At 32.0% G+C, this 18,665-nt stretch overlaps 1 protein-coding gene across 1 annotated transcript in view; it reads left to right on the top strand.

Annotated features, from left to right (window-relative positions):
* The first annotated feature begins 2,174 nt into the window (after positions 1-2,174).
* LOC129962943 (glucose dehydrogenase [FAD, quinone]-like) overlaps positions 2,175-18,665 on the top strand; it is a 54,862-nt gene continuing 38,371 nt past the window's right edge. The window contains exons 1-2 of the mRNA XM_056076946.1: positions 2,175-2,253; positions 7,605-7,784. Of these exons, the coding sequence (XP_055932921.1) occupies positions 2,175-2,253; positions 7,605-7,784 (259 nt within the window). The remainder of the gene's footprint in view (positions 2,254-7,604; positions 7,785-18,665) is intronic.

The following is an 18,665-nucleotide window of genomic DNA, read 5'->3' as shown; positions in this document are numbered from 1 at the left end:
TCAGATTTTCTGTGAGCCTTCCGGTGGGTCGGAGTAACCAGTTTGTGGTTCTGGTTCCATATAGCCCGGCTCTCGTGTCAAGTTATCTCTTCAGACTGTTGAACAAGCATTAACAGGTTGCCATTAGAATCGATCCTGAAGTTCAGGAGGCCATAGGTGACTCCTCCACCTAACCACAATTTTTCCTATGCCGATTTCTGTAGATTGGTTTTCCGATGATCTAAATGCTTCAAAACCATGATGATTGTTAAAAAAAGTAATATATAACCTTTGTCTAATCTTTGATGTCACGAATAAGCCTCTCTGAGGGCTTGCTATCTATTCATCCTCATACTTTTTTTGAAATTCATTAATATCTAATATTATGGGATAAATTAAATTCATCAACTACTATTATTATTTTGGGACATTTTAAATTTATCAAAAACATTAGGGAACAAATAAAATTCTCCAATAACTATTATCATGGGACAAATTAAATTCATCAACTGCTGGAATTATTATGGGTCAAATTAAATTCATCAGTTGATGCTATTATTATGGGACAAATTAAATTCATCAACTGCTGGTATTATTATGGGTCAAATTAAATTCATCAGTTGATGCTATTATTATGGGACAAATTAAATTCATCAACTGCTGGTATTATTATGGGTCAAATTAAATTCATCAGTTGATGCTATTATTATGGGACAAATTAAATTCATCAACTGCTGGTATTATTATGGGTCAAATTAAATGCATCAGTTGATGCTATTATTATGGGATAAATTAAATTCATCAACTGCTGGTATTATTATGGGTCAAATTAAATTCATCAGTTGATGCTATTATTATGGGACAAATTAAATTCATCAACTGCTGGTATTATTATGGGTCAAATTAAATTCATCAGTTGATGCTATTATTATGGGACAAATTAAATTCATCAAATGCTGGTATTATTATGGGTCAAATTAAATTCATCAGTTGATGCTATTATTATGGGACAAATAAAAATTAACCAACAACTATTCTTATGGGACAAATTAAATTCATCAGTTGATGCTATTATTATGGGACAAATAAAATTAACCAACAACTATTCTTATGGGACAAATAAAATTAACCAACAACTATTCTTATGGGACAAATAAAATTCATCAACTGCTAATATTACTTTGTGACAAAGAGAGTACTGTAATCCCACTTGTGTTGCGAAATTTTGGAGAATTAAAATGGAATATTTCAAAAGGCAAACTATAGCTCAGTTTTGTAGTTTATTTATAGAATCTATTCCAGAAAGCACTAGAAACAGAGCAATATTAATCGTTTTTACAGCTACAATTAATTTTTAAATTATATCTTTTTGATCAAAATGAATATCTATTGCATTCACTTCATCCATTATAATCAGAAATAAAAAAATAAAAATAAAAATGCTTGAATCAACAATCATTTCATGAAACACCTCTGCCTTCAATATTAACTAATAAAAATCAACTTTATGTATCACAAAATCATAAAAAAAGGAATTTATTATGTAGTTGTTATTTTTATTGCATTATAGTATTTTATGAAATTATTTTTGTGTTCTTGTTAGCCCCGTAAAAAGAAAAATGATATTTGTGATCGAAATGTAGAAAAACAGCTTTTTTGATATCTGATAAAAATACTGGAAACATTTATACGAGGATTCATTTTAGTTTTTTTTTATACGAAAATGCTTGTTTGGAAGTTTTACAAAATACTTTTTATTATTCGTATTGCTAAGAATTATTTTACAAAATACTTTTTATTATTCGTATTGCTAAGATTTATTTTACAAAATACTTTTTATTATTCGTATTGCTAAGATTTATGCCATTTTCAGTTGGGACAATATACATCGGCATTGCAATGACTACTTATCATTTATGGTAAATGATTGAAGATTCTACAAACAAATTAAAATAATAATCAATAATTTTGAAATATAAATTACTACATAAATAATAAGAACATTTTTTAAAATTAGAATATCAATAATATTTTTAAAACAGAGTATTTATGATAAGCATAGCAATATTAATTATAAATTAGCATTGTAAAGGCAATTAATTATACGAGGGGTGATCTAAAAAAAAGTTTACAAGCAGCAGCATTTGGAAAGTAGAAATTGTGGATGGGAATATTGTTACCCAGAGTGGAGACAGATGGCGCTGGTTGTCTTAGACCGGCCATTCGATCAGATAGTGTTAGTACTGACGTCTAGAGAAGTGGGCTCGCACGGAGGTGCGAGCCGTGATACGATTTCTATGGGCCAAGAATGTGTCCCCATCGAACATTCACAGACTAATCGCTGAAGTGTACGGGGACGAAGCAATGAGTAGACAATAGGTGGCGAAATGGTGTCGTTCTTTTGAAACGGGCAGAGAGACTGCTGGAAACGTGTAGGTGGGAGGTCTGGAGGCCCCCCCCCATACAGCTCCGATTTGGCCCTCAGGCACTATTTCCTTTTCCCGGCACTGAAGAAACACTTATCCGAAACAAGGTTCATATCAGACGGTGATCCTCAAAAAGGTGCCGAGAACTGGCTCAATAGCCAAGGACCTGATTATTACCAAAACGGGTTAAACAAATTGGTCCAACGGAGTGATAAATGACACAATAGGTTTAGTGATTATGTAGAGAAGTGACCACCACATGTGTCTCTTAATTACCATTTGTATCTTGTGTCTATTGTTGATAAAGCATTTTTCCTTTGCCTTGTAAATTTTTTTTGGATCACCCCTCGTATATTAGAATTTTCTTTTCTTACATTTCCTTGATAGCAATAAAAATCGTGTAAACCAATATATCAACGTAGATCGTCATCATTATTTTCAATACTTATAGTGAGGTGTATTTTGACCATGTTCAAAGTTGTTCCACTATAAAAGCTCCGCCCAGGAGAACATCATTCCAATGTTCTTTTTTTTTTTTTTTTTCTCTCTTTGTTTACAAGAAGAAAGCAATATTTACGGAAAAAAAAATGTAGTTTGAGATTTTGACTTTCAAATCTCCATGAGCCCGAAAAAAACAAATTTTGTTTGCTTATCCTTGAACACGATTACTCAAAAAGGATTTCAGCTAGATGGATGACATTTGGTATGAGAACTTTACATCACAATCAGTAGATTTCAATTAAATTTTGAAAGATATAAATTGAAATAAAGCCTGTCTGTCTGGCTGACTGAGTTTAAGTGAATACTATAACTACAAAACGTAAAAAGATAGATAGATAAAATTTGGTTCATAAATTTAGCATCTAATATATAGATCAATATAAAATTTGGAATTTCTACCGTGAAACGGGTTGACTGTCTATCGGTCTGTTATTCGCATGTATGTAAGTGCGATGGTTCATAAAACGCAATGACTTAGATAAATAAATTTATTATAATTATAGATGAACAAGAATCAATTAACAATGAGTTAGTAATTAATAATTAGATTAATTATCTTGCTAATATAATAATTAATTAGCATCAAATTTTGGTTTCAATCGAGCGAAAAGAGAAAGAGGATAGAAATAATATTCGGATTCCTTTACCGTACAATGAAGCACAAAACTCTCAAGTACACAGTCTTCAAAATAAAAATCAGAGTACTCCTATTGTTCATGACCTTGCCCAAGGTTCACAATTTGATGATGATGATGGCGGTGGTGGTTCAACCTTAATCAAGCATGCAAACAACAACAACAAAAAAAAAAAACGCTCAGGTACGCCACCCCGTCGTTGCTTATTTCATATTAGCAAAGATGTAGATAGAAAAACTTCAGACTTTGCACAAATTAGATTCAATATTACGTTTTTGATGTAACAACCACGAAATAAACTTCATTCCTGTAATTTGTTCCACACCGTACTCACAGCGAAAGCGGCATTTATCTATAAATGGTTTTTAAGGACTCGGGAGTATTTTAAAATGTGTGGTTTCTTTAAAATTTTAATATAAAACTATTTAACTATAATAGCTTATGCATTGCATCTCCGCAAATGACTTTTATGGACTTGGACTACTTATTTACATTTTAAAGTGGATTTTAGTAAAAAAAATAATAAAAGCTCTTTTAACTAATATATATATATATATTATTTTTTATGTTACTAATTTCAATTGACTTTAACAAAAATTTCCTACTGTTAATTATATGTTTTCTTCATTTTGCTGCATTCTAATTAAAGAACGCTTTTCACTTTAATTCTTTTTATCTTCTTTTTTTATCAAACAGAAAAAAAAGAACTCACTTATCTCATTTTTTTTTTCGAATCCACCTTCAACTGTGAGAAAAATTGTCAATCATCCAATTTAATGGCAGATGCATGCAAAAAATGCTTAACCAACGATAAAATGACTACGAGGCAACAATTATGATTAACTAAAAAGAGTTAAGTATTTGAATGAAAAATTAAACTAATTTATATGGAAAACATTTTAAATATTACATGTAAGCTTATTTGTATAAAACAAAATTCGATGATGAATGTAAATAATTCATATTACTTTACAAAATTAAATGAAATATTTAATTCATATTGTTTAGAAACATTTAATTGTACATCAAATTCATTTCCTGATATTGATACAGTATTGAATACATGAAAAAAAAGAAATCAATGCATTTAAAGCAGAAGCGATTTCTGACAGCTTGCACATATCAAAAGCTAATGAAACCGGTTCAAAACTTATGGATCAGAAATGATTTATGAACGTACATTAAAAATTAGGATCAATAAATATTCCTTCACTTATAAGTTGGTATAGTGCGTAATACAATTTTGTACATATACGTACATACGACCCGGTTGCTTGAAAGAAGTAAAGCATTTAAGTATATTAACTTACCTTCTGGAAGAATTTCTAAACATAGCAAATATAACAAATACAACATTGCATAGAATTGTTGATTATCCTTTACTAAAAATGTGGACTTCTCAGGAAATCGCAAAATTACAGGTTGATATTTAATGAAATCACTCTTTTAATATTTGATTTTTGGTAATTTTTTTAAAACAAAAACATTATTACGTCAATATTTTGATTGATAGATTGTTTTCTTTATATATTAAGATGATGATGTCGTGTCCGCGTTACCACGGAAAGGGGGTGCAGCAGCTTCTGAGGGTAAAGACCCCCGAGCAACCGAGGGTAGAGGTCTGACTTCTAACTCGTATGAAAATCAAACTCACACATTCGCTTGCACAACCCCTTTTTACAGGGGGACACATTCACACACCTCACAGATAGAACACAGATGTAGAAGAACCATGCCCGAACCAGGATTCGAACCCGGGACGCCTAGATCACGAGGAAGATGCTCTACACCTATGCAAGGATGCCCGCTAAATATTTGGATAAAATCAAAGATAAATAAATAAAAAAAATAGAGATGAGTAACAATTGACCAATACAACTTGCATTTCGAAGTTTATACCGGTATTTTATAGTAGTTAACAAATAAATTCTTAAAATGCTATGAACATTTTAAAAACTCAGCGATTGTTTTACTGAGCATCGCTTGTTTTACTTCAAAACAATAGCAGTGTTTTGAAGTAAAATAAGCGATATAAGTACCGAGTGTTTGGCTAGTGATTCAAACTAAGTAACCATTGTTCCTAGCAGGGACCCACATGAAAAACTTTTTGAAAGATTCTATAGGATTTTATTTTTTAATTTGGACTCACTATCATAATTTTAGTATGATTTTTTATGATCATTTTACCAGTAGTTATTTTTGTATCATTTAAATAGAAACTGTTTTCGTTAAACTTTGAACTAGAAATAAATTTGTTTAGCGTAGTTTGACCTTCATATTGGTTTTTGAGCCATAAGGCCTCAAACCAAAGCAAAGCTATTATTATTTAACGAATACCAAAAATCATTTATGATGAGAGAAATAGATAGCCGAAGTTATATACAGTTTTAAAGCTTCTTCCAAGATTATCAGAGGTTTAATATAGTTTAGTTAGATTAATGTCTCGTTATGAATTTATCTAAAGCTTCACCTCATGTCCATTAATCAAACTGAAATGTAAATTCAAGTTCATTGAAACTGATTCAGAATATCAAAAGTGGGACAAATTTGGACATTTTGAGCCATGGATAAATGACAAAAAGACATCATACCTAGCACCTGAGCAACCCACATGGACGTGTGGATATTTGATAGATGGAAGAAGATTTAAAAGGCAACATATTTATATATGACACTGAGCAACATTGACACCGTGTTTCGAATCAGCGAGCTTCTGTTATTAAATCATAACCTTGCCCATTATGCCATCAAGGCACCGAAACAAACAGAAAGGAATTCGTTTTATGCAAATGAACTCCAAATAATCAGACAGAGAAAAAAAATCGATTAAGATGATTTTGATTGGTTATGGGACATTCAAGATACTTTAAAACAGACCATTTACGGTATGTCTTAATCTTTTTGTCTTATTTCTCAGTCTGTTTGGTTGCTCTATTTTCGACGATGTTTCGTCTTTTGTTGAATTGTCGAGAGGCTTTTTCACTTGTTAGCGTCAGCCTCCCCATTTATCGGTAAGTGGTTTTATTCAAGTTTTTACCAAAAGAAATTTCTTAGATTAAAGGTTTTATATGTGCTATGATTAATTCATTAAATAAATCCTGTTATTTCAAACTGTTTACCATCGAGTCGTTGTTGTAACATTTGGATTGGGAGAGCTAATTTAAATCCGTCTTAACTATAGTGTTCTTTTCATATTTAATATGAAACTTATTCTTGGAGTTAAGAATTTGGAATTGAATACTATACGAATGGAAGTACTCGTTAACTATAGGAGACGAACTACTAAATATCCCAATGAATCGTGCATGAATTGTCTTAAAAGAAAGATTCGACTTGTTGTCCTAAATGGTTACAAACCAGAATTCCAAAGAATATTCCCGAAAACTGTTCAATTATAAAGCATTAATGATTAGGATCCTTAACTGTGAGACTTCCTTACGTTCTTGATATCAAAGTAAGCTCCACGAACATTATTTTTAGTAAGATGTAAAGCATGTTCCTGAATATTCTAATGTACGAGGACTTTTCAATTTTCTTATCTCCAGATTAGAAATAAGAGAGGACTGCTGTTTTTTCATTGTTATTTTCGAAGAGAGCTTTAAATAGAAATTTTAACATCCATCGGAAGACTTTAAAGATGCTCTTTGTTATATATAAAATCTCTAAATGGAAACTGTCCTTATTTGTATCTATTTATAGGCTTACATAGGAGAAAACGGGCGCAAAATCAGTGATAATAAAACTTTAATCGATTAATAAATAGTGTTGCTTTTTATTGAAATATTCTGCAGTACTACCGAAAAATGTAACTAGGCCCTATTTATTGAATTTTTCTGCTCTTTCACTCTTTAATCTAACCTGCTTAGATCAATTAAGGTTCATTTTATTACTTTGAAAAACAAATCAAACTCTACAAGGGTTTCTAAGTATTTTAAAACTACTAACTGAAGGAATTAAATTATGAGTAGTAGTAACTTCGAGAATGCCCCCCGAAATGAGCAACCAGAGGGAACTTGTGTAGATTATAAATATTTTTTATACATAGCCTTTAAATCTCTTGCAGAATCACCGAAGGAATCGCCTAAAGTTACTGCCCTACATGGATTTAAAGTGCCTACTAATTTGGTTTCTACATCAAAAGCCTTATCGGGTATTATCAGAGCCCAGTTATCTAGACAAGAAACTGGATCATGCCATGTTCCTTGTGATATTCAGCAAAAAGTTACTTGGATATCCTGCAGAGGTGAGAAACCAAGATGTCTGTAATTTTAATTAAAAGCAATCTGGAAACATTTATGGAAATTAAGATAGGCTAAATGCATTTCTCGATTTTCCTTATGACTGACATCCATTAATGACCACCATTTCCATACTTTTACTTGGAGAGGCTTACAAGGCATACTTTTACTTGCCTTGTTCTGGCAAATGAGTAAACCGCTTCTCATAAGCGGTTCGAGTAAGATTCATCTCAATTCTGGAGAATATGATGCTAATGCATCAAATTTCATTTAACGAAACTTTATCGTCTTCCCAATCAAAATTCATACTTTCAATAAAGGGCTCAAATCGTCCTGTTCTTGGAATTTGTACACTGTATTTTTATAACTACTCTTCAGGAGTCTCCTTAACTTTGGTTACCTTTTACACTCGATTTCAGAAGAAATCGGCAGAGTAAACTTAAAGTAGTCTGAATGCGTATTTAAATTGCCGCGATATCTTGAATAGGAAGCAACTCTTTAAATACCCTGAAAGAAAATTCAACAGCACACTTGGTTTTTAAGTAAAAGCTCGCTAATAATTCGGACATAGTCTTGCAAAACATGGTGGAAATGTCTTCGAGAAAAATCATCTGTACTCCTCGAAACCGCCCTGTATTTTGCAAAATCCATCCTTCTCAGATGACGGTCTTTGTTCCATTCTCGTTACGATTTCCTGATCTTGTCATATCTACCTTTAAAGAATCGATTGTCATAGTTAATGGCATTATAAATCTAATACTAGGCATCAGCTGTTTCACCGGGATTAATGGTTTCTAATTTTCAACCTTTCCCCAGTAAATTACGTTGCGAGTTCATGCAACTTGAACCATTTTAAGATTTAAAACTTTGATCATTGCTTTGCGTTTCACCAATTCTGTCTACTTGGATTACGACAGGAAAGTGCACCAGTATTTAAAAAATAAGCGCTTTTCAGAAGCTTCTAATCATTGCTTCAGTCTTAAGCTAAACTTTAGGGGAACAAAATTTGTAAAAGCATGCTTTATACTAAAAGCGGGAAAATAAGTAGAAGCCTCAAGTTTTGGTCATAGAAATAGAAAACGCCGGTATTAAATCATTACTGAACGATTAGAATTTTACTATAATAGAGTATTATGCTGTAAAATTTAAATTATTTAATAAATCTGAAATGGAAAGGAATTGTATGTCGAAATCCAGTATCATTGAAGGCGTTTTAATTTTACGATTTAAATATCTTTACACTCCAATATTTTCGGCAGTTATCGTGTGGAAATGCCAAAAGATTGCTGAATTTTTAATCAATTTTAAGCGAGCTTCAAAAATCGGTGTTACTCGAAAGATCTAGCTTGTAGAACTCACGCGCATCTTTGTTGGTAGAGTTGCAAAAACCCTTTGTATCTTATAGGTATTTAATCGCAAATTTCTTTTATAGGTTGTTTCTATTAGACTTCAGATGACAGCCACTACAGTAAACTAAATTCTAAAGCTGGAGTTGACTTCATCCTTGGCACTTCCGTCCACAAATGGGAACGACTTTAAATGGTAAGCGCTTAAAAATTATAGACTACAAACATGAACAATTTAGATCGCTTGCATACTTCTAAAGAGTAATCTTCAAATCTGACATTTGTAGCTAAAATAGACCAATAGAAAAAGGTAAATTGGGTATTTTGTATGTCGGTTTCTTATAGCAGAAGGCGTGGGTATTTCATGTTGAGTTTGAATGTTTAAGTAGCAGATTGCGAGACAAACGCAGGACAAAAGCCTTGGTTTATGATTAAATGAACTATATGCTTTCTGCAGTAGTCGGTTTTAAGCTAATGATAACGTTGTATAATTATCAACTAAATTTCCTGTAGTGTACTTCATTAAGCGGTACGAGCTCAACAGGCAATGCATTATTTTAAAGTTTGTCGAGTAGACTTGCGTTTCCAAAGCATAGTTGCCGGATTTAGTCGAACATTTTTTCATGGCTGTAAAAGAATTAATTTGGTAATAAACTTCATAACGCATTGATGTTCATTTATTTAGAAAACTGAGAAAGTACAATCTGCTGAACTGTAACTTGAAATTATCGCCTATCAAGGAACATTAATCTCCTCGTATGAGCCCATTTCGCAGATTTTCCTTATAAAGTCCTATTGGAATCTTGAAAAATGGTAAGGATTTAAATTTTAATGCAAAAGTAAATTTTAATATAGTAAATTTTTTACGTCATCTGAGCTTCAAGTTATTGCCACTCTTCCACGGATTGAATCTTATTAACTGACAAATTGATGGTTAAGTAAAAAACTTTACAGTGCATATGAAGTGGCAAAAATATAACCATCTCACCTGAAACTTCTAAAATTTTTAATTTTTCTAAACGAAAGATTAGAGATAAAAACGTCAAATTTAAAATGCTAAGGATTCTACTATTGTATCTTTAGGATAAACAAGAAACGGAGCTATCCGCAAGATTTAATCTAGAATTAGAATATTAACTTTAGATTTTTCTACATCCGTATCTGATTTTATTGATGTGTTCATCTATCTTTGACATTTTAGCATTTCTTATGATACATGACCATATTTTATGGTTCACTAAACCTGAATTACTTTCACTGCATTAAACCGACTTATTCTTCAGGACTTGACTAACTTCGTTCATTGAGTTTGTAGAAAAATCTGGATGCTGCTCCGAGTTTGCCTTATTTTCATGAAATCAATTTTTCATCTCGTCAATTTTTCAACGTTATGAAATCAACTGGCCAGCTGAATGGTAAAACTTCCAATGATGAAGCACTTTTACAGGCCTGGATGATTTTGAAAATCGTCACATTAGAGTATTGACTATATGTGCCATCTCGAATAGTTGAACTCGAGAATAACGTGCATTCATAGTTTTAGTATCTTCAATTTTGTCTATAGAATTACTTGTTAAACTATACAATTGGACTTAAATTTTAAATTTAACTTAATCTATACTACATGGTCGAATACCATTATGCAGGGGAACTTCAATTTAGTAACGGTGCTTTCGAATCCTTTAAAAAAATCGAACATTAAAATTTTATATAATTTTAACTTAAGCATTTCAAATGAAATGGACGAAACTAACGGAATTCTTTGCTCCGCTTGGAAGTTAATGAAGCCGTACTAATGAGCCGCGTGTGCGATTTCAGATTAATGTCGCTAGCGGAAGTACAAATAAACAGGGCCTTTTCATTTCTATATGCATCTTAAAATGCAAATTTTAATCTGAATTTTCCTAGATAACAAATTCCTAAGACTTCACTCATAAAATAAATGATATGATGGTTCTGAGAATCCCGATCTATCGCTAAATGCTTTTCTGAAACGATCGAATTGCTAAGCACCTGCCAAATTGTTTATGGTTTTCTATACCAATAATTTCCATAAGATCGGTAAGGCACTAAGCTTAAAGGCTGAACATCTTTTATGACAAATGTCCTTAAACATCGTTAAGTTACCCAGCTGAAATTTCATAGAGTACGCTTGGCTGTCGTTTTCGTTATCTGACCACTGTTCAAAACTAAGAGATCCGTCCTAAAATAGCCCTAGTGTTTTAAAATGGAACGTAAATATAAAACTAAACTTTATTGAATACATTCCTAGATCTTGAGTTAGAAATTTATCAATGCATTTTAAACTCTTTAACAGAATATATAAATTTTTAAAAGACAATTACACCAATCGTCTAAGTGTAGACTTTTGATCGGAACGACAAACTTTCATTGAATTCGATTAGTTGCGGATGCCATTATTAAAAGTATCAATTGCACTTACCTAGTTCATTACGGATGACTGAAACGATTGAATGAAATTTGGAGAATGGGTAGATTAGACGCTTGACGGGTCAGCGTAGAGGTGAACATGTTGAAATGCTGGTCCCTGTTTACTTTCCGTCTAGGCTGTTTGGGACCGGCGGTCTAAGCGGAAAGTATCGGTCCCCAGGGAACTGGTACTGAACGTGTTCAAGTGGGTTGGGAGAATGCAGCGAGTGGTCACTAAATTACGACACATAAATGGGACTTCAATTGTATCAAGTGATGGAAGGAATGATTGTGTGCTTGAAGAGTTTGAACTAGCAAAGTGCAATTTCTATACTTCAAATATTGGTAACGATAGTATAATTAAGGATAGATCGAAACTATTATAAGCCGACACATGGCATTCATAAAAATCTGTATTTTTCTAAATTCGTAAGTGTCGATTCTTTGTTCTTTTTGATAGAAAAAAAAGTATTGTAGTGAAGTTTAAAAAAACTTAAAGGAAGATTTATGCGATACAAACGTTGAAAGTAGTCTCTTGTCTTTCAGTTGTTAGGAGAATAGCATTGCAGATATTTAAATATTGCTTTTAAGCTTAGGTCAGTTGTATCGGAAATGAAATATTAATTGGAACAGACAACCAGCCAAGTTTTCATAAATGCCTTGTATGCATTTGCATCTTTTACCACTTAATTACAGCAAAGCAATCTTTTGAAAGTTCCTAAACTTATCACTAAAGATTACCATATATCATTAAAGAACAATGAAATTGGATGCTCAAATTCTTTTCAACATTTCTTTAAATACTTTCTCTCCTCGGAGCTATTTAAACTCGGTTCCTCCAAATCAAGTACTATTTCAAGTTTTTGGAGTAAGGCGCTGCAATAGTTTTGCTAGAAAATTTGGTAATGCTTTAAAACTATATACGTTTGTTCGAGTTAATGCGAGCAACTTCAGAGTTCCTCTAAAATTTAAATTGGAATAAAAACCACTAGTTAAACTCTTTCCATTCCTTTTTCTGACGGTTCTGTAACTTGAAGCTTTCAAAGGAAGCTTAATTTAACACTAAATATGCCAGTAAATTTAATTGAAAGTAAAATTGTCATTTCTAGAATTAAGTACAATTCCATAAATAGAACGATCACTTAGAAGCTTCAGTTTCGATAGGATTCTAAAATCAACTTGATTTATGCGACAATAGGATGCAATTGATTCATTTATAGTTGTCGTCATTGAAAACTACAATCGTCCGTTTCATTTGAATTTAACTTCGATTAAACATCGGTTTGATTAAAACACTTTTGTAATATCTAGCTTGAAATTTAACCATTGGTATAAAAACTCAATTGATGTATTTAGTCCCGACAAGTAAATTTAAGTTTTCTATAAAAGAATTCTTCCTTGTATGCGAAACCTCGTACTTGTAAATCCGTGCCTTGCTATATTTATATTGCAGGCTTTTTCTTTAAAATTAATCGCTGAAATAAATATTCTTTGAATATCCTGAAATTCCCTTGTCCTTTTAAACATCCTAATTGAAATAACTTATTGTAAGCTTAATCTTGAAACTTGCGATTTCCTACAGTTTGAAACTGTTCGAAATCGTGTCTTCAACGACGGTTGATCAGTTGTAATGACCAAAATGTATTGTATTCTTAAGATTGTATTGGCTTTGTTTTCTATAGTACATACCAAATAGTCTAGGATTAATTTGAATGATAATATTTGCTTTCTTATTATAATATTTTCTGCATTAAATTGATTGCATTTTAAAATTAATCTTCTTTCTAAGCTGGATGGTGTATAGATTAAATCGATTCTGATTGGTAGACTAATCGCGAATATATTCAATAAAATTAAATATTTAAGTCTTCAACTACTTTACAATGGATTAGCCAAAAATTTCAAGTTTAAAAGAAATTCAAATAAAATTAGCTGGAACTCGGCTTGTATTTGAATTCACGTTTAGAAGTATCTAAATCATAGAATTGCAGCGGTTTTCATAATTAAATCGCATCTTTCTAAATTTAGCCTTTTTAGTATGAAGTTGAATTCTTAACAATTTACTTATCCTATCAAGGCCAAAGCACTAAAATTTCATTCCTTCCGTATTGGATTTTCATAGCAAAGGAAGTCCCGAACATTGGACTAAACAATATACTTAATCTTTCCAAGAGTTAATTCATTCCTAGAATTCATGCCCGGTGAAAAATATATCTAAATTCCAACCGAGAGCGCTAACTTAAGGTCAAAATAGAATTTAATTTGAAGGTCATACACTTGCAATTCGTCTCAGGCTGCCGATTACCAGTTAATGATAGTTTTACTTGTTAATGGAATTTAATGGTTTTTAATGTCTAGTGAAAAGCTTAAGCCAGATAACAGCAACGAAACGCGAGCAATTGCTTTTATATTGTGATCATGTTACTGGGCTCGAACCTCAAAGTCCCAGGTTCTATCCTCGCTCAAACCCTCTACATTGGTGACCTCGGACGATGAAACTTAAACCTTCGTACAGCTGTTGTGGCGCCATCTACCCACAGCAATCCAAAGTCGTTAGACTCGCTTGGCGCATCAGTAACAGCATGTTTTTAAATTAATAGATGCAATAATATGAAGCAATATCCTTAATTTTAAAGATTTTTTTCTCCTTGCAATCGAATTGTAAACCATTTAAAACTACTAAAATTCGGTTGCTTATTTTTGCGTTTCAATCTCTTAATGAAGTGCTTATTACCTCCTCCTTAATATTGGTAGATACAACTACTATAGTTTCTTGAATAGCAACTATTGAAGCAATTAACGCCCTATCGATGTGCGATTGTTCCCTGAAAGCCGATCCATTTTTCACATCTAAAATAAAACGTTTGAACCAGGCAAGTTCTATATTTTCTTTACATAAATTGCAGTTTTGCGCAGATGAGTCTCAGCGTCTTTAAAATTTATCTTTCAGTAATTAGGCGTTTCAGTCCAATGATTGTTCTTAAGCAATCGAATATAAATCGGTAGAATTCCGTAAATTAATACTTCCTCTTTAGCTGAAGGTGGTCAATAGTACGCCGGACCACCTCTTGCTTCTTCAATCGAAGCATTTTGATAGATGCCTGGCCAACATCGGATCAAAATGGTTCGAGTGTGGAATACTTCTCAACATCAAACTTTTAAATGCAAGACTAGGGAAATTAAAAGAATCGTGATGTGGAAATAAGTTTAGTGTTTCATTAATAAAAAAAAATCTAAAACGGGTGAAATATTTACCGGTTTAAGTACATCGTGATTTTGCGCAACATTAACATAGCACTCCGATTTCTAGTTAATGACGGTTTACTTACAAAGACGGAACTTGCCTGGTTATTAGTTGCGAAACTAAAGCAAATCCTCTGCGTATTTTTGTATAATATTGCAGTATTTCTAATTCTGAGGCAATTCACAAAGAATTTCTTGCGAAATGCATCTCCTGTCTGATCAAATAAGACTTCGTGCTCTATACAATATGCTTCACTTGTAGTTATACCCCCTAAACTGGTAAGCTTTTTACTTTAAAATTCTCAAATTTGTACGCTCCAGTTTATGTACGAGAATAGAAATTGCATTAAGTTAACTTTAACTACACTTAAAACGTCATAAAAATCGTAATTCAAACCTCTTGCTTGTTCAGCGAGGCATTGGGTTTTAAATTTCAGCTAAACTAAAGTATTTAGACTACTGCTATAAATTGCAATTTTCGAACTCGTGTGATTAGGTTAAATTCAGATTTGAATTCGTTCTAAAATAAACTCTGAAAACGGATACAACGCCCCCTAGAAGCAAAACCGTGGAATTGTAACTTACATCGGAACTTAAAATTTCCTGCAAGAAATCTCCTATTGTGCAAGATGGCAATTTTGAGACTTCTAGCGTTCGAATTTATACCGAGGAAAAGTATTAGTCTGATATTCAGAAATTGTAACAAATTACATTTATTCTTTCTAGAATGTCTCTTAATTTATCCTAATAGATCTCGGATTTAATTCTTTTAATACATGTCTGTTTTGGAACTCGAGCTCGTGAAAGATTGTCGATGACTGTGCTAGCCAGTCATCTGACAATTATCTAAATTCTTGATGGTTAGTTTTGACTTTGATGCCTGATCACCATCGAAGTCAAAATATCTTTTGAAGGAATTTTTCTGGAATTTGAAGTCCTCTGATAACTAGGTAGCGTAAATTCGGACACAAACGCAACGTTGGCAGGACGTATAATTTCTAAAATCATTTAATGTCTCTATACTAGATGCCATTTGAGAATTAACGGCATCAATTTTTTAACACGACCAAATTACTTCTGTACTTTCTCTATTAATGAAGTCGAACGCGTTAAAAAAATTCCATTGGTTTTGCTAGTATATTTTAAATAAGCATATTCTGAATTTTCTTGCAAAATGGGAAGCATTTTCGTAGTAGTTATATAAATGTTATTGCAATCTCTTCTTAGACAACTGTATGTCTTCCTGTAAAATACTGATGTTTTAAAAATTGTATAACCAGTTCCCCTTTAGCGCTTTTCTTTAGCTCAAATTTAAGGTTTTTCCAGTAGTGAGAAATATAAATGCCATTTCTAGACTCGGTTGCAAGTAATTAAATAACTTTCGTTTTGTATGAACTGTACTAACTTAATATCCTATAACGTCTATATTCTAACCGTATTCGTTTAACTCCCACTACAGTCGTTGATATTCCCTGATCTGAAGGCAACGTCCGTCACAAGCTTTTGCCCAAAATTTCGACGAGTCGGCTCGGTGTTCAGTTTGACACGGCAATATTTTAAACAATGGTCATTAGATCAAAGTATAGCTTTCTCCTGAAAAATTGAAACAGAATACTAAATTTTGCTCGGAATTTGTCAAATTGAGAATTATTTGTATTAAAGTGACGCGATAAAAACTTAAAATACGATTCTCCCACTTAATTCGCAAAGAGGCAGAGGCTTTTAATGATGCGGTGTTTAATCTGTTCAGGAAATCTTTTGCCATAGAAAATTTGCCGTAGTTATAAATTGAGGGCAAGTGAACATTTTATTTGCGAATTGCACCATCCAGCCTTGGCTAATTAATATTGTTATAAAATGAATTTATGTCCATTTTTAAATCGGGTCATCAATCGATCAATTATTGAATGAATGCAATTTTGCCTTGTTATTTTCAGTTCAGAAGCGAGTATTTTCGTATATTATAAATGTTTAGTTATTTAAGACTTCACACATTTTTAATCGTTAGTACCGTCTACACAAGATTTGAATTCTACTTGTACTAGTTTGTAATAATTCAAACTAAGCACGACGACATTTGATGTATATAGATACAAATCGTAATAAAAGCTTTACGTAAAGAGTTTCTTTAGCGAAATGTACTTGCTTCTAAGGGATGTCTCCCTTCATTAGTTATTCAAAGAATGCTTTATTAATAAAACAATGCTGAAATTACTCTAAGTATTAAATGGAAAGATCGGTTTTGTTTTTTCAATACTAGTCTATTAAACGGGAAAACCATCAAATTTAAAGCATCATGCAAGTATATGCATTTTTCCTTGCTCAAATAATGAGAAATCTTGACTTTAGTTCGTGCTTCACTCTGTATTTAAACTTCCCAGCTGGCAAAGACTTGAAGATTAATGTGTGCTTTTAAATGTTCATTAAAATCTTTAATGCTGTATTCTATTGTTTCACATGTCAGAAAGGGTAATTAAAATAAGGCAATTTATAGAGGCGAAAAGTTTTGGATGCATATTTAAGCTGCAGTTTTGTACCAGTGCAAAATGTAAATTGATTTTTCATATACTACCCTTATATAAATTTGTATACTATAGACATTTCGAAATCGGTTTGTGCTTCAATTGTGCCTTGTATACGTGTTCTATTAATTATGGTAGTATAATTTTTACTTAAAGGGCTTTATATACATCAGCAATTGGAAAAGGAAGGTCAAATATTCAGTTTAAGAAAATTGCGTCTTTCGCATGCGACTCAAATGCATATTAAATTTGTTTTGATTATAGAAGAGACTACTTAAAATTCTAGCATAGTAAATTTTAATGAAATGTTTTAATCTTAGTTTTTGAGAAATGCAAAATTGAATGGCTTTGCTATATAAATTCCTTCGTATGAATGGAAATAATGCATCATGTCGAGACCCTTTAAAACGGAGTCTCCTTTCAATGAATCGTTCTCTTTAATTGTTGATTTTTACCTCGATTGCTTTTGTAATTTTAAAGTTTTAGTATTTTATGCTCTTGTATTTGAGTTTTCTTTCCGCTACATGTATAATTGTGGAAATCTAAATTGTTAGAATCTTAAACATTATAAACTTGTGTCTAATGTAATTGTTCGAATGCTTTATTCACCGTCATGTACTTTACTTCAAACTTATGATTTCATGCCGTAAATTTAAATGTGTTTGTTCATTAATAAACTTGGTTCTTCAGAATCTGGTGTAATTATTTGTCCAAATATCCAATTACGCAATCGGTTTTCATTACATGTCCTCGGTTTTTATAAATAAGAATTGAAATAGTTATTCTCGTATGTCAAATGAGGAAAATCCGAAGTGTATCTTTTTAAGTGTGAAACAAGAGCTTTCGAAGTTTTTAGTCGAATAATTTAAGTAGATTATAAAAAATAGTTAAATGAAATAATCATTGCATTAACTGATATTTCAAACGGTAGTTTTTAGGTGTCAATACCTCGCTTTTCATGCGTATTGAAATTCAGTTGAAAACTCTTGAATACTTTCATCCAGTCTTTAATCTTCTGAGAAGTACATTGAAATGCGATGCGACGTAATCGCTTATGAGCCTAGTTTCTAGAAATTTTTCAAATCCTGATATTTACTTGGTGGCATTTAACTTTCTAATCAATAACATCTTAAAATGATTAATTCTTGTTAATAGTTTTAAAATTATGCCTACATATTTATGAAATTTTCCTTGTGAATTTCCAGACTATTGGAACTATTTGATCTTTAATTTGTCCAATGTAGTGTTATGTGAATCTGTTTCCCAGCTAGGGTTTAAATTCGTTTCTTGGAACATTTTCTGTAAGTACGGCTTTCAGAATTTGAATAAACTCTCCATTAATTAG

Source organism: Argiope bruennichi, chromosome 3 (genome assembly GCF_947563725.1).
Source record: "Argiope bruennichi chromosome 3, qqArgBrue1.1, whole genome shotgun sequence".
In the NCBI taxonomy this organism is placed as follows: domain Eukaryota; kingdom Metazoa; phylum Arthropoda; class Arachnida; order Araneae; family Araneidae; genus Argiope; species Argiope bruennichi.
This window is presented reverse-complemented; position numbering and strand designations above follow the sequence as displayed.